The sequence below is a fragment of the Chlorocebus sabaeus genome, chromosome 16 (genome assembly GCF_047675955.1).
Source record: "Chlorocebus sabaeus isolate Y175 chromosome 16, mChlSab1.0.hap1, whole genome shotgun sequence".
In the NCBI taxonomy this organism is placed as follows: Eukaryota; Metazoa; Chordata; class Mammalia; order Primates; family Cercopithecidae; genus Chlorocebus; species Chlorocebus sabaeus.
In genome coordinates, this window is record NC_132919.1 from 34,212,103 (window position 1) to 34,225,794 (window position 13,692).

General features: G+C 46.8%; 1 protein-coding gene and 3 pseudogenes across 1 annotated transcript; all 4 read right to left on the minus strand.

The window, feature by feature from the left end:
• Positions 1-394: 394 nt before the first annotated feature.
• LOC119621954 (small nuclear ribonucleoprotein E-like) lies at positions 395-795 on the minus strand. The gene has a single exon (XM_037992817.2). It carries the CDS (start codon positions 705-707, stop codon positions 471-473), a length of 237 nt encoding a protein of 78 aa, XP_037848745.1. The 5' UTR covers positions 708-795; the 3' UTR covers positions 395-470.
• A 4,987-nt stretch (positions 796-5,782) lies between these two features.
• LOC119621894 (leucine-rich repeat-containing protein 37A3 pseudogene) lies at positions 5,783-7,413 on the minus strand (annotated as a pseudogene).
• Positions 7,414-9,839: 2,426 nt separating this feature from the next.
• On the minus strand, positions 9,840-10,785 carry LOC103242755 (leucine-rich repeat-containing protein 37A2-like; annotated as a pseudogene).
• Positions 10,786-12,623: 1,838 nt separating this feature from the next.
• LOC140708639 (leucine-rich repeat-containing protein 37A3-like) lies at positions 12,624-13,618 on the minus strand (annotated as a pseudogene).
• Positions 13,619-13,692: the final 74 nt, after the last annotated feature.

Below are 13,692 nucleotides of genomic sequence, written 5' to 3' on the forward strand. Positions count from 1 at the left end.
CCTTACAATGCAGATAGTTTTTTGTCATATTTCGAGAGAATGTACTCACAGTTTCTCAGTCCAACTGTATGTTTCCACACATTTGCATCAATGTAAGAAATATAGTTTCCTTGCAAATGTCTGCAAAGAAACACAATTTATATCCTTAAATAGGTAGGAAAAGAAAAAACAGGATAAGTAAAAGAATCATGGCAACCTTGTGGGAAATATTTAGATATAGAAAATAACACCTGCTTTCTAATTTCCAGCGGTATAAGCTTCCCAGTTTGCACAATCTTTAAAGAAGCAATGTAAACGTTTTAATACAAACAATCCCACAGCATTTATTGGCATCTTGTAATAACATAAAGGTAATCAAAACAATATGAATAAATGTTTATATTGGATGAAGGACATCTAAAAACAAACTGTATCCTTCTCCACAATTGGAATTCTTCTCACTTCATTGATCATTTTCAGTTGGAGACACTTTATAGCAGAGTAATATTATCTCCTTTTAGCATGATCCGACCCAGTTGTTTTCTTGACTTTGTTTTAGAATGAATCTCTTCTGCATCATCTAATACAAGGTTCATATACTCATTAAAACCAATGATACAGCCTTCTATCCACATATTCACTTGCTCATAGAGCCACGCCTGAATCCACAATCTGTTTTGTAAGTATCTGAAGATGAGGTTGATGGGCTGCACCACAACCTTCTGCATTTTCTGGCCCTGGTCATGGTATGCCGTGTTGGAATTTCCAAGAGCACACCTGCACACTGCCTCTGAGAGCAACTTCCCCCAGTTTGCACAATTAATCAAGAAATAATGTGGGGCCACTGGCACAAATGACGAGGCATCTCCCCGAAGCTTAACTTCCTATCTATCCAATCTATTGGACAGATAATGGCAGTTAATTACTTTGAATGTAAGTATTTTATCCAAAATCATTTATGTGTCTAAACAAACCCCTTCTACAAATCAATACAAAAACGATAGATAACGCCACAGAAAAATAGGCATAAGCTTATTATTATAAACAAACAAGAAGAAAGAAGCCCTATGCCAAGTAACACCAAAGCTTGGGCTCAGTGCTCTCTGTGAAAACATCCTAGGATTTTTCTTTCCACTCCTATCACAACCGATCTGACGTAACCCCTTCTCACTTTACACCTAGGTTTTGCTAGACCTTTCTATTTTGCTGCCCTGAATTAAGCTTTCCCTTGTAGAGCACTCTACATATGGATTCTGAAATAATCTTCTGCCTGTCTACACTTGAACATAAAGCAAAAAATAAAATAAAATAATCCTCCTGGCCGAGCGCGGTTGCTCACGCCTGTAATCCCAGCACTTTGAGAGGCTGAAGTGGGCAGATTGTGAGGTCAGGAGTTTGAGACCAGCCTGGCCAATATGGTGAAACACCATCTCTACTAAAAATACAAAAATTAGCCAGGCGTGGTGCCAAGTGCCTGTAGTCCCAGCTACTCGGGAGGCTGAGGCAGGAGAATCGCTTGAACCTGGGAGGCAGAGGTTGCAGTGAGCCGAGATCACACCATTGCACTCCAGCCTGGGCGACAGAGTGAGACTCTGTCTCAAAAAATAAATAAATAAAAATAAATAAATAAATCTCCTGATTTAATAATTTAATCTCTCTGGCTTGGAAACTTTCAATGACTTTCCATATCTCACTGTGTGGCCTTCAAATTCCTATGTCTGATAATAGAGGTTGTACATAATCATATTTTCATTGCTCCCTCAAAAAATTATTTGCAGCCAGATTGGACTACTAAATTCTGATCATACCTGTAGCCATGTCTTTGTCATCTCGTAATGCATTGGAGGTTGACCTGCAACCTCCTTAGGTGGCTCTGGAAGCTGAGCTGGGACCATCTGCTGGCTTGAAGGTTCAACCTCCTCGGGGGGCTCTGGAGCCTGAACTGTGGCCTCCTGTTGGGCTGGAGAAGGTTCTGCCTCCATTTGGGGCACTGGGGTCTGAGCTGGAAACTCCTGCTGAGTTAGAGATGGTTCCACCTCTTCAGGGAACTCTGGATGTAAAGATGGGGACACCTGCTGAGTCAGAGAGAGTTCTACCAACATAGGGTCCTCTGAAGATTGAGCAGGGCCTGCCTGCTGGACTGGAGAGGATTCTACCTCTTTAGGTGGCTTTAAAATCTGAGTTTGGGCCAGTTGTAGGACTGGAGATGGCTCGACCTTCTCAGGTGGCTCTGATGGCTGAGCTGGTATCTCCAGCTGTGGTGGAAGACTGACCTCTTCAGTGGACTTCAGAAAATGACCTGAGACTTCCTGCTGGGTTTCAGATGGTTCAACGTCTTTAAGGGGGCCTGATGGCTCAGGTGGGGACTCAGGCTGAACCGGAGAAGATTCTACCTCTTTAGGTGGATCTGGGATCTGAGTTGTGGCTGCTTGCTGGGTTGGAGATTTAATCTTTACAGGAGAATCCAGAAGAGGGATCAGGCGGGGTTAGAGAGTCACCCTGCTCAGTGGGAATAGGAGGGCTGTCCTGCTGGACTGGAGAAGGTTCAGCCTCCATAGTGACTGCTGTAGGTATGGTAAGCTCCATATTCACTTTTTTTTTTTTTTTTTTTGAGACAGAGTCTCGCTCTGTCGCCCAGGCTGGAGTGCAGTGGCGCGATCTCGGTTCACTGCAAGCTCCGCCTCCTGCGTTCATGCCATTCTCCTGCCTCAGCCTCCTGAATAGCTGGGACTACAGGTGCCTGCGACAACGACTGGCTAAGTTTTTGTATTTTTAGTAGAGACGGGGTTTCATCGTGTTAGCCAGGTTGATCTCGATCTCCTGACCTTGTGATCCACCTGCCTCGGCCTCTCAAATTTCTGGGATTACAGGCGTGAGCCTCCACGCCCGGGCCATATTCACATATTTAACTGTAGTATTAGGCAAAGCTGAACTACTTCTGAATACGGAAGAGAGATCTAGAGGTGAAAATACCATCTTACAATTAAATGAACTTACAATGTCTGAGGAGAGCTGAGTTGGAGACGGAGTCGTGGGGTCTTGATAGACTTGGCAGAAGTTCATCTTTTCCAGGGGTATTTAGCTGCTGAATGATAATCTGTTGCTGGTCTTTCAAATGTTTAAACTGCTCAGGGGATATTAAAGACTGAGCTGGGACCCTGTGTTGGTTAAAATTTCAACCTGATAGGTGAACTCTGGAGTCATGGTAACCATGTGATCCACAGGCTTAACAATGACATGGTGAAATGTTGGAGGCTGAACTTGATCATGACTTATAGGAGAAACTGTTACCCCATGACGCTCTGGAGGTTGAGCTACAACTTCATTAGGGAGCTCTGAAGGCTGAGCTGGGGCGTCTTTCTGGGTTGGAGAAGACTCAACCTACTCAGGGGTCTGTGGATGCTCACCTGCAGCCTCCTACTGTGTTGGAGAGGGGTTCTCATATTTAGTGGGTTCTGGAGATTCAACCGAAGTCTCCTGTTGAACTGGTAAAGGGCCAGCCTCTTCCAATGACTCTGTAGGCAGAGGCGTGCCCCCATGCTGGGTGTTGGAATGTTCCACATCATTAACTGGCCCTAAGAGCTGAGCTGTAGCCTCCTGATGGATTGGAGAAGTTCTCACCTCCGCAGTAGGCTCTGTTGCTATGGTGAGCTTCATATCTGGAGGCTTAACAGTGATACTGGGCAAATCTCAGTGTTGAACTTGATGGTGACCGGGAGGTGGAACTGTTACTTGATGATGTTCTGGAGGCTGAGCTGGGGTCTCCTGCAGGCTGGAGAGGATTCAACTTCCCCAGAAGACTCAGAAGGCAGACCTGGCTGCTCCTGCTCAACGTTCAGCCTTCACAGGAGGACCCGGAGGCTCAGTTGTGGCCTCCTGTTGGGTTGCAGAAGGTAACATCTGCTCTGGATGCTGGTTTGGGGCCTCCTGCTGGACTGGAGAAGAGTCAGTGTCCTTGGTAGGCTCGGAAGTTATGCTAATCTCTACATCTGCAGGTTTAACTGTAATGTTTGACAAGTTATAATGAGCTTGATACACACCCTAAGTTTGAACTGTCACCTCATGATTCAGTGGAGTTTGAGCTGCACTCTCTATGGAAGACTCTGGAGGCAGAGTTGGGGTCTCCTCCTGGGTCTGAGAAAATTCCACCTCCCCAGAAAACTCAGAAGGCTGAGCTGGCTGCTTCTGGGTTCAGCCTCCACAGGAGGACCTGGAGGCTCAGCTGGAGTCCCTTGCTCAGGGCAAAATATTTCATCTCCTCAGGGCACTCTGGTGTCTGAGCTGGGGCCTCTAATTGGGGTGAGGAAGAGTCCACCTCCCTGGGATTCTCTGGAGGCTGAGCTGCAGCCTAGTCTACAAAATTTTCGACCATACCTGTAACCATGCCTTTGCCTAGACTGTACTCCCATTTGTTTTCTATTTAACAAATTAGGCCAGGCATGGTGGCTCATGCCTGTAATCCCAGCACTTTGGGAGGCCGAGTTGGGCGGATCACAAGGTCAGGAGATCAAGACCACGGTGAAACCCCATCTCTACTAAAAGTACAAAAAGTTAGCTGGGCGCAGTGGTGGGTGCCTGTAATCCCAGCTACTCGGGAGGCTGAGGCAGGAGAATGGTGTGAACCCAGGAGGTGGAGCTTGTGATGAGCCGAGATGGCACCACTGCACTCCAGCCTAGGTGACAGAGCGAGACTCCGTCTCAAAAACAAAACAAAACAAAACAAAACAAAAAAAACAAATTATAGCTACACTTTAAGCCCCAAGTAAGTTTCAGCTTATTGATGTGGCTTTCCCTGATCTCCACACCTCAAGGATGACAGATTCCGGTGAATTCTAGCACTGATGGTCTGCATTATCTTGTATTACTTCATTATATATACCTCCTTTTTATGCCTATTCTCTTTCTTCCTTCCTATCATTTTCATGTTCTGAAGACAGTATCATACTTGGGCCAGGGCTGGACACAAAACAACTGCCACATATAGAAAGTCAGGGACAAAGATGAGTTCTGGACATAACTAAAGGACTGAGTAATCATGTTAGCAGCCAACATTCCCACATATGGTAGGCACCGATGTAAGTAATACATGTATTCACTCAAATCTCACAACAATCCTATGGCATGGTAACTAGCATAATCCCCAGTTTAAAGATGAAGGAAATTGAGTCACAGAGAATAACTTGTTCAGGGTAACCAAGCTAACAAATGACGGACCTGGGTTCAAACCCAGTAACCTGGCTCCAGAATCCATTCTTAACAACCTAGAGCACTATCACTGACATGGAGAGAGAGGCAGAGTTCTGTAAAGAGGGTGAAGTGCAAATAGGAGGACAGCAGCAGTTAAGCAATGATGTGATGGGGATAAAGAAAAATGGAGGCTGGGCACAGTGGCTCAAGCCTGTAATCCCAGCACTTTGGGAGGCCGAGACGGGTGGATCACAAGGTCAGGAGATCGAGACCATCCTGGCTAACACGGTGAAACCCCATCTCTACGAAAAAAATACAAAAAACTAGCCGGGCAAGGTGGCGGGCGCCTGTAGTCCCAGCTACTCGGGAGGCTGAGGCAGGAGAATGGCGTGAACCCGGGATGCAGAGCTTGCCGTGAGCTGAGATCACGCCACTGCACTCCAGCCTGGGCGACAGAGTAAGACTCTGTCTCAAAAAGAAAAAAAAAAAAAAGAAAAATGGATAAGAAAAGGATTAGAGCAATCACAAGTAAAAGACCAGAGAAGGGGCCTAACAGTAAAGGAGAATGAGGAGAAGGAAGAGATGACAGGCAAAAGCGAAAGCAGAAAGTCAGTTGTCCATGTGGTTTGGTGAGATTAAAGAAGGCCCAGGAAGGCCTCCAGGAAAAAGCTGCCATGTCAGGCAGGATACAGAGAACAATTGAGGAAAGGTGATTCTTACAAGATGGTGAAGGTGCCATTGTAGGTGCTGGGTTTTGGCACAGGCACTTGGTGGAACCTCTGCTTTGGGCTGAGATCAATACATGACAGATGAGATCAATACATCTCATCTCTGCAGGTACAGAGCTCACATATGTTGGTGCTTGTAGAGGCCTTCTGCTCCTCTTGTGGAGTTAAAGCCTTATTTTTGAGTGTAACTTTCAGACCGCACCAGTGAATTCTGAGTAGGTTCTAGTTCAGAAGGTGAACGTGTGACTTCAGTCAGGTTTCAATGCTAAGTCTGAACTTGGTCTTGTCATGAAGCTGTAGTCTTGTCCAGGCCTGTAGAATGCTCAGTCTTTGTAGTGGGTTCTGGAGTTAGGGCGAGCCCTAGGTCCGAAAGCTGAGTTGAGGTCTTCTCCATGGTTGGAGAAGTTTTAACTTCTGTAGTAGGTTCTGTAGTTATGGTAAGCTCCAGGTCCAAAGGTTGAACTGTGAATTGAGTCAGGTTTTGATGCTGAGCCTGGTTCTTGTCTGGAGGTGGAAGTGTCACCTCAGGGTGCTTTGGAGGAGGAGCTGTAGTCCTCAGAGCTGTAGAAGGGCAGAGCTTGATCCTTGCTTGGTGTTGGAATGGGTATCTGATAACAATACATAGGCGGTTGAGCTACAGACTCCTTAGGTAGCTCTGGAGGCCGAGTTGGGGTCTTCTGCATGGTTGGAGAAGGTTCAACCTCCATAGAGTTAAGGTAAGTTCCAGACCCAAAGGTTGAACTGTGACTTGACTCAGGTTTGAATGTAAAGTCTGAACCTGGTGTGGATGTGGAAGTGTCACCTCAGGGTGCTTCAGAGGAACTACAGTCTTCTTCAGGGGTATAGAATGTTCAACCTCTGTAGTGGGTTCTGGAGTTATGCTAAGTCCACCAGGTCCAGAGGTTGAACTGTAACGATGGGTGACATTGGATGCTGAGCTTGATCCTGACCTGGTGTTGGAACTGTCACCTCTTGATATACTGGAGGTTGGGGTACAACTTCCTTAGGAGGCTGAGTTGGGTTCTCCTGCATGGTTGGAGAAAGTTCAATTTTTGTAGTGGATTCTGGAGTGATGATAAACCCCAGGTCAAAGGGTTGAAGTGTGACACTGGCCAGTGTTGAATGCTGAGCTTGATCCTGACCTTGTGTTGGAACTGTCACTGCTTAATGAGATGGAAGTTGGGCTCCAACCTCTGTAGGTGGTTCTGGAAGTTGATTTGAGTTCTCCATGGTTGGAGGAAATCCTCTGTAGTATGTTGTGGCGTTGTGGTAAGTTTCAGATCCAAAGGTTAAACTGTGACCTCAGTTAGGTTTGTGTGCTGAGCTTGCACATGGTCTGGAGTTGGAAGCGTCACTTCAGGGTGTTTTGAAGGAATGCAGTTTTCCTCAGGGTTGTCAAATGCTCAGCCTCCTTCGTGGATACTGGAGTTATGGTAAGCCCCAGGTCTAAAGGTTGAAATGTGACACTGGGTGATACTGGATACTGAGCTTCGTCCTGCCTTACTGTTGAAACTGTCATAACGCATTGGAGGTTGAGCTGCAACCCGCTTAGGTGGCTCTGGAAGCTGACCTGGGACCATCTGCTGGCTTGAAAGTTCTATATTCTTGGGGGGGGGGGGGGGCTCTGAAGTCTGAACTGTGGCCTCCTGCTGGTTTGGAGAAGGCTCTGCCTTCACAGCGGGTATGGAGTCTGAGCTGGAAAATTTTGCTGAGTTAGAGAGGGTTCCACTTGCTGAGGGAGCTGTGGAGGCAAAGATGGGCTATCTGCTGGACTGGAGAGGGTTCTACCACAATGGAGGGCTCTGAAGACTGAGCAGGGACTGCCTGCTGGACTGGAGAGGATTCTACCTTTTTAAGTGGCTCTAAAAGCTGAATTAGGGCCTGCTGTAGGACTGGAGATAGTTCAACCTTCTCAGGTGGCTCTGATGGCTGAGCTCAGCTGGAAACTCTTGCTGGACTGGAGAAGGATTTACCTCCTTAGGGGGATTTGGAGTCTGAGCTGTAGCCTCTTGCTGGGCTGAAGATTCACTCTCTTCAGGAGACTCCAGAGGTAGGAAAGGGGAATTAGGCTGGGCTAGAGAAAAGTCAGTCTGCTCATTGGAAATAGGAGGGTTGTCCTGCTGGACTGGAGAAGGTTCAATCTCTATAGTGACTACTGTAGGTATGGTAAACTCTATATTCACATTTTTAACTGTGATTTTAGGCCAAGTTGAATTATTTCTGAATAGTGAAGACAGATCTTCAGGTGAAAAATTCCATCTCATCATTCAGTGGACTTACAATGTCTGAGGAGAGCTGAGCTGGAGACCAAGTTGTGGGCTTTTGAGCAAGAGGAGAAAGTTCATCATTTTCAGGGGTAGTTAACTGCTGAATGATAATATCTTGCTCATCTTTCAAATGGTTAAACTTTTCAGGGGACATTAAGGACTGAGCTTGATGGTGACCTGGAGGTGAAACTGTTACCTCATAATGTTTTCAAGGCTGAGCTGGAATCTCCTGCTGGGTTGGAGAAAATTCAACCTCCCAGGAGACTCAGAAGGCTAAGCTGGCTGCTCATGTTCACCGAGAAAAGGATCAGTCTCCACAGGAGAACATGGAGGCTCAGTTGGGGCCTCCTCTTGGGTTGCGGAAGTTTTCACCTCCTCTGGAGGGTAGGTTGGGGCCTCCTGCTGGACTGGAGAAGATTCATTATCCTTGGTAGGCTCTGAAGTTATGCTAATCTGTACATCCACAGGTTTAACTGTAATGCTTGGCAAGGTGTAATGAGCTCCATCCTTACCCTGAGGTTAAATTGTCACCCATGATTCAGTGGAGTTTGAGCTGCATTCTTCATAGAAGACTCTGGAGGCTGAACTGGGGTCTCCTGCTGAGTCTGAGAAGGTTCAACCTCCCCAGGAAACTCAGAAGGCTGAGCTAGCTGCTCCTGCTTACTGGAGGAAGGTTCGGCTGCCACAGGAGGACCTGGAGGCTCAGCCAGAGTCCCTTGCTGGGTTGCTGAAGATTTAATCTCCTCAGGGCGCTCTGGTATCTGAGCTGGGGCCTTTAATTGGGTTGAGGAAGAGTCCACCTCCTCGGGTTCTCTGGAGGCTGAGGTTGGGCCATTCTACTCAACTTCGACCACATCTGTAACCATGCCTTTGCCTAGACTGTACTCCTATTTTTTCTTATTTAACAAATTATAGCTAATCTTTAAGCCCCAGGTAAATTTTTAGTTTATTGATGCAGCTTCCCCTGACCTCCATAACTCAAGGATCACAGATTCTGGTGAATTCTAGCACTGATGGTCTGCATTATATTTTAGTACTTTATTATTTACACCTCCATTTTTATGCTTATTGTCTCCTATAGTTTTCATGTTCTGGAGACAGTGTCATACTTGTCCCTCGGTTGGACACAAAACGGGTGCTACATATAGAAAGTCAGGGACAAAGATGAGTTCTGGACATAACTAAAGAGCTAAGTAATGTTAACAGTCACCGCTCCTACATATACTAAGGACTGATGCAAGTATTACAGGTATTCACTCACCTAAATTTCACAACAATCCTATGAAATGGTAACTAGCATAATCCCCAGTTTAAAGATGAGGAAATTGAGTCACAGAGAAGAATAAGTTGTTCAGGGTAACCAAGCTAATAAATGACAGACCTGGGTTCGAACCTAGTAACCTGGCTCCAGAATCCACTCTTAACCACCTAGAACACTATCACTGAGACGGAGAGAGAGACAGAGTGCTGTAAAGAGGGTGAAGTGCAAATAGGAGGAGAGCAGCAGTTAAGCAACGATGTGATGGGGATAAAGAAAAATGGATAAGAAAAGGATTAAGAGCAATCACAAGTAAAAGACCAGAGAAGGGGCCTAACAGTAAAGGAGAATGAGGAGAAGGAAGAGATGACAGGCAAAAGCGAAAGCAGAAAGTCAGTTGTCCATGTGGTTTGGTGAGATTAAAGAAGGCCCAGGAAGGCCTCCAGGAAAAGCTGCCATATTAGGCAGCACACAGAGAACAATTGAGGAAAGGTGATTCTTACAAGATGGTGAAGGTGCCATTGTAGGTGCTGGGTTCTGGCTAGGCACTTGGTGGAGCCTCTGCTTTGGGCTGAGATCAATACACGACAGTGTCTCATCTCTGCAGGTACAGAACTCACATATGTTGGTGCTTGTGGAGGCCTTCTGTTCCTCTTGTGCAGTTAAAGCCTTATTTTGGGCGTAACTTTCAGACTGAATCAATGAATCCTGAGTAGGTTCTAGTTCAAAGGTGGACCTCTGACTTTAGTCAGGTTTTGATGCTGAGTCTGAACCTGGTCTGGATGTGGAGTTGTAGTCTTGTCCAGGGCTGTAGAATGCTCAATGTCTATATAGGGCTAGAGTTATGGCAAGCCCCAGGTCTGGAGGCTGAGTTGTGGTCTCCTCTGTGATTGGAAAATGTTCACCCCTGTAGTAGGTTCTATACTTATGGTAAGTTCCAAGTCCAAAAGTTGAACTGTGACTTGGGTCTAGTTTGAGTGCTGAGTATTGACCCTTGTCTCATGGTGGAAGTGTCACCTTAGGGAGCTTTGGCAGAGAAGCTGCAGTCATCATGGCTCTAGAAGGTTCAACCTTTGTAGTGAATTCTGGAGTAATGGTAAGCCTCAGTTCCAAAGGTTGAACTGTGACACTGGCTGATGTTGGATGCTTAGCTTGATCCTGGCCTTGTGTTGGAACAGACATCTCATTATAATACCCAGGAGGGTAAACTACAACCTCCTTAACTAGCTCTGGAGGCTGATTTGGGGTTTTATGCATGGTTGAAGGTTCAACCTCCATAGAGGATTCTGGAGTTAAGTTTCGGATCCAAAGGTTGAAATGTGATTTGAGTCAGGTTTGAATGCCAAGTCTGAACCTGGTGTGGATGTGGAAGTGTCACCTCAGGGTGCTTTGGAGGAACTATAGTCTTCTTCGGGGGTGTAGAATGTTCAACCTCTGTAGTGGGTTCTGGAGTTATGGTAAGTCCCAGGTACAGAGTTTTAACTGTAATGCTGGGTGATATTCAATGCTGAGCTTGATCCTGACCTGGTGTTGAAATTGTTACCTCTTGAAATACTGGAGGTTAAGGTATAACTTCCTGAGGATGCTGAGTTGGGGTCTCCTGCATGGCTGGAAAAGTTGAACCTCTGTAGTGGATCCTAGAGTGATGATAAGCCGCAGGTCCAAAGGCTGAAGTGTGAGACTGGCCAGTGTTGAATGCCAAGCTTGATCCTGACCTTGTACTGGAACTGTCACCTCATAATGAGCTGGAGGTTGAGTTACAACCTCCATAGGTTGCTCTGCAAGCTAGGTTGAATTCTCCACGGTTGGAGAAAATATACCCTCTGTAGTAGGTTGTTGATTCGTGGTAAATTTCAGATCCAAAGGTTGCACTGTGGCCTCAGGTTTGTGCTGAACCTGCACATGGTCTGAAAGTGGAAGGGTCACCTCAGGGTGTTTTGGAGGAGCTGTAGTCATCCTCAGCATTATAGAATGCTCAGCCTCCATAGTGGGTTCTGGAGTTATGGTAAGCTCCATGTGTAAAGGTTGAAATGTGACACTGGGTGATGCTGGATACTGAGCTTGGTCTTGGCCTGCTGTTGGAATTGTCATTTCATAATGCTGGATACTGAGCTTGGTCCTGGCTTGCTATTATAATTGTCGTCTCATAATGCATTAGAGGTTGAACTGCAACTCCCTTAGGGGGTTCTGGAAGCTGAGCTGGGACCATCTACTGACTTGAAGTTTTTGTCTCCTTAGGAGGCTCTGGAGCCTGAACTGTGGCCTTCTGCTGAGCTGGAGAAGGTTCTGTCTCCATAGGGGGCTCTCGAGTCTGAGTTGGACCCTCCTGCTGAGTTAGAGATGGTTCCACCTCCTGAGGGAGATTTGGAGGCAAAGATGCAGCCATCTGCTGTGTCAAAGAAGATTCTACCACCATAGGGCTCTGAAGACTGAGCAGGCACTGCCTACTGGACTGGAGAGGATTGTACCTCTTCAGGTGGCTCTAAAAGCTGAGTTGAGGCCTGCTGTAGGACTGAAGATGGTTTGACCTTCTCAGGTGGCTGATGGCTGAGCTGGTATCTTCAGCTATGGTGGACTGACCTCTGCAGTGGACTTTGGAGGATGACTTGAGGCTTCCTGCTGGGTTGCAGATGGTTCAACCTGCTTAGGGAGCTCTGGTGCCTCAGCTGGGGACTCTTGCTGGACTGGAGAAAATTCTACCCCTTTAGGGGAATCTGGGGTCTGAGCTGTGGTCTCGTGCTGTGATGGAGATTCAATCTTTTCAGGAGAATCCAGGGGTGGGGAAGGGGTATCATGTTGGGTTGGAGAAAAGTCAGCCTACTCAGTGGGAAGAGGATTGTCCTGCTGGACTGGGGAAGGTTCAACCTCCATAGTGACTTCTGTAGGTATGGTGAGGTCCATATCCATATTTTTAACTGTGGTATTAGGGAAAGTTGAATTGTTTCTGAATATTAAAGACAGATCTAGAGGCAAAAATACCATCTCATCATTCAACGACCTTACAAAATCTGAGGAGAGCCGAGTTGGAGACTGAGTTGTGGACTCTTGAGGGACTGGAGGAAGTTCATCATTTTCAGGGGTATTTGGCTGCTGAATAATCATTTCTTGCTGGTCTTTCAAATGCTGAAACTGCTAAGGGGACATTGAGGACTGAGCTGGGGCCCCGTGTTTGGTTAAAATTTCAACCTGTTAGGTGAACTCTGGAGTCATGGTTACCATGCGATGCACATGTTTCACAGTGTCATTGTGCAATGTTGGAGGCCGAACTTGATCATGACTTAGAGAAACTGTTACCTCATGATGCGCTGGAGATTAGCTACAATTTCATTAGGGATCTCTGAAGGCTGAGCTTGGGCCTATTGCTGTGTTGGAGAAGACTCAACCTCCTCAGGCATCTGTGGATACTCAGCAGCAGCCTCCTGCTGGGCTGGAGAGAGGTTCTCATCTTTAATAGCTGGAGATTGAACTGAAGTCTCCTGTTGAACTGGTAAAGTCATCTTCTGATTACTATGGACGCACAGTTGGGCCCCCATGCTTGGTAGTGGAAGGTTCCACATAATTAACTGGCCCTGAGAGCTGAGCAGTAACCTCCTGGTGGATTGGAGAAGTTCCCACCTCTGCAGTAGGCTCTGTTGCTATGATGAGCTGCATAACTGGAGGCTTAACAGTGACATTGGGCAAATCTGAATGCTGAGCTAGATAGTGACCTGGAGATGAAATTGTTACTTCGTGATGTTTTGGAGGCTGAGCTGGGGTCTCGTGCTGGGCTGGAGAAGATTCAACCTCCCCAGAAGACTCAGAAGGCTGAACTGGCTGCAGATGCTCACTGGGGGAAGAGTTAGCTTCCACAGGAGGACCTGGAAGTTCAGTTGGGGTCTCCTCCTGGGTTGCAAAGGGTTCCATCTGCTCTGGAGGCTGGGTTGGGGCCTACTACTGGGCTTGAGAAGATTCTGCCTCCTTAACAGGCTCTGGGGTTATGATAATCTCCACATCTACAGGTTTAACTGTAACAATGGGTAAGTTATAACGAGATTGATCCTCAACAGGAGGCTGAAGTGTCACCTCATGATTCAGTGTAGTTTGAGCTGTACTCTCCATAGAGGACTCTGAGGCTCAGCTGGGGTCTCCTGCTGGGTCTAAAAAGGTTCAGCCTCCTCAGAAAACTCTGAAGGCTGAGCTGGCTGCTCCTGCTCACTGGGGGAAGGCTCAGCCTCCATAGGAGGACATGGGAGCTCAGTTGGGGTCTCCTTCTGGGTTGCGGAAGGTTCCACCT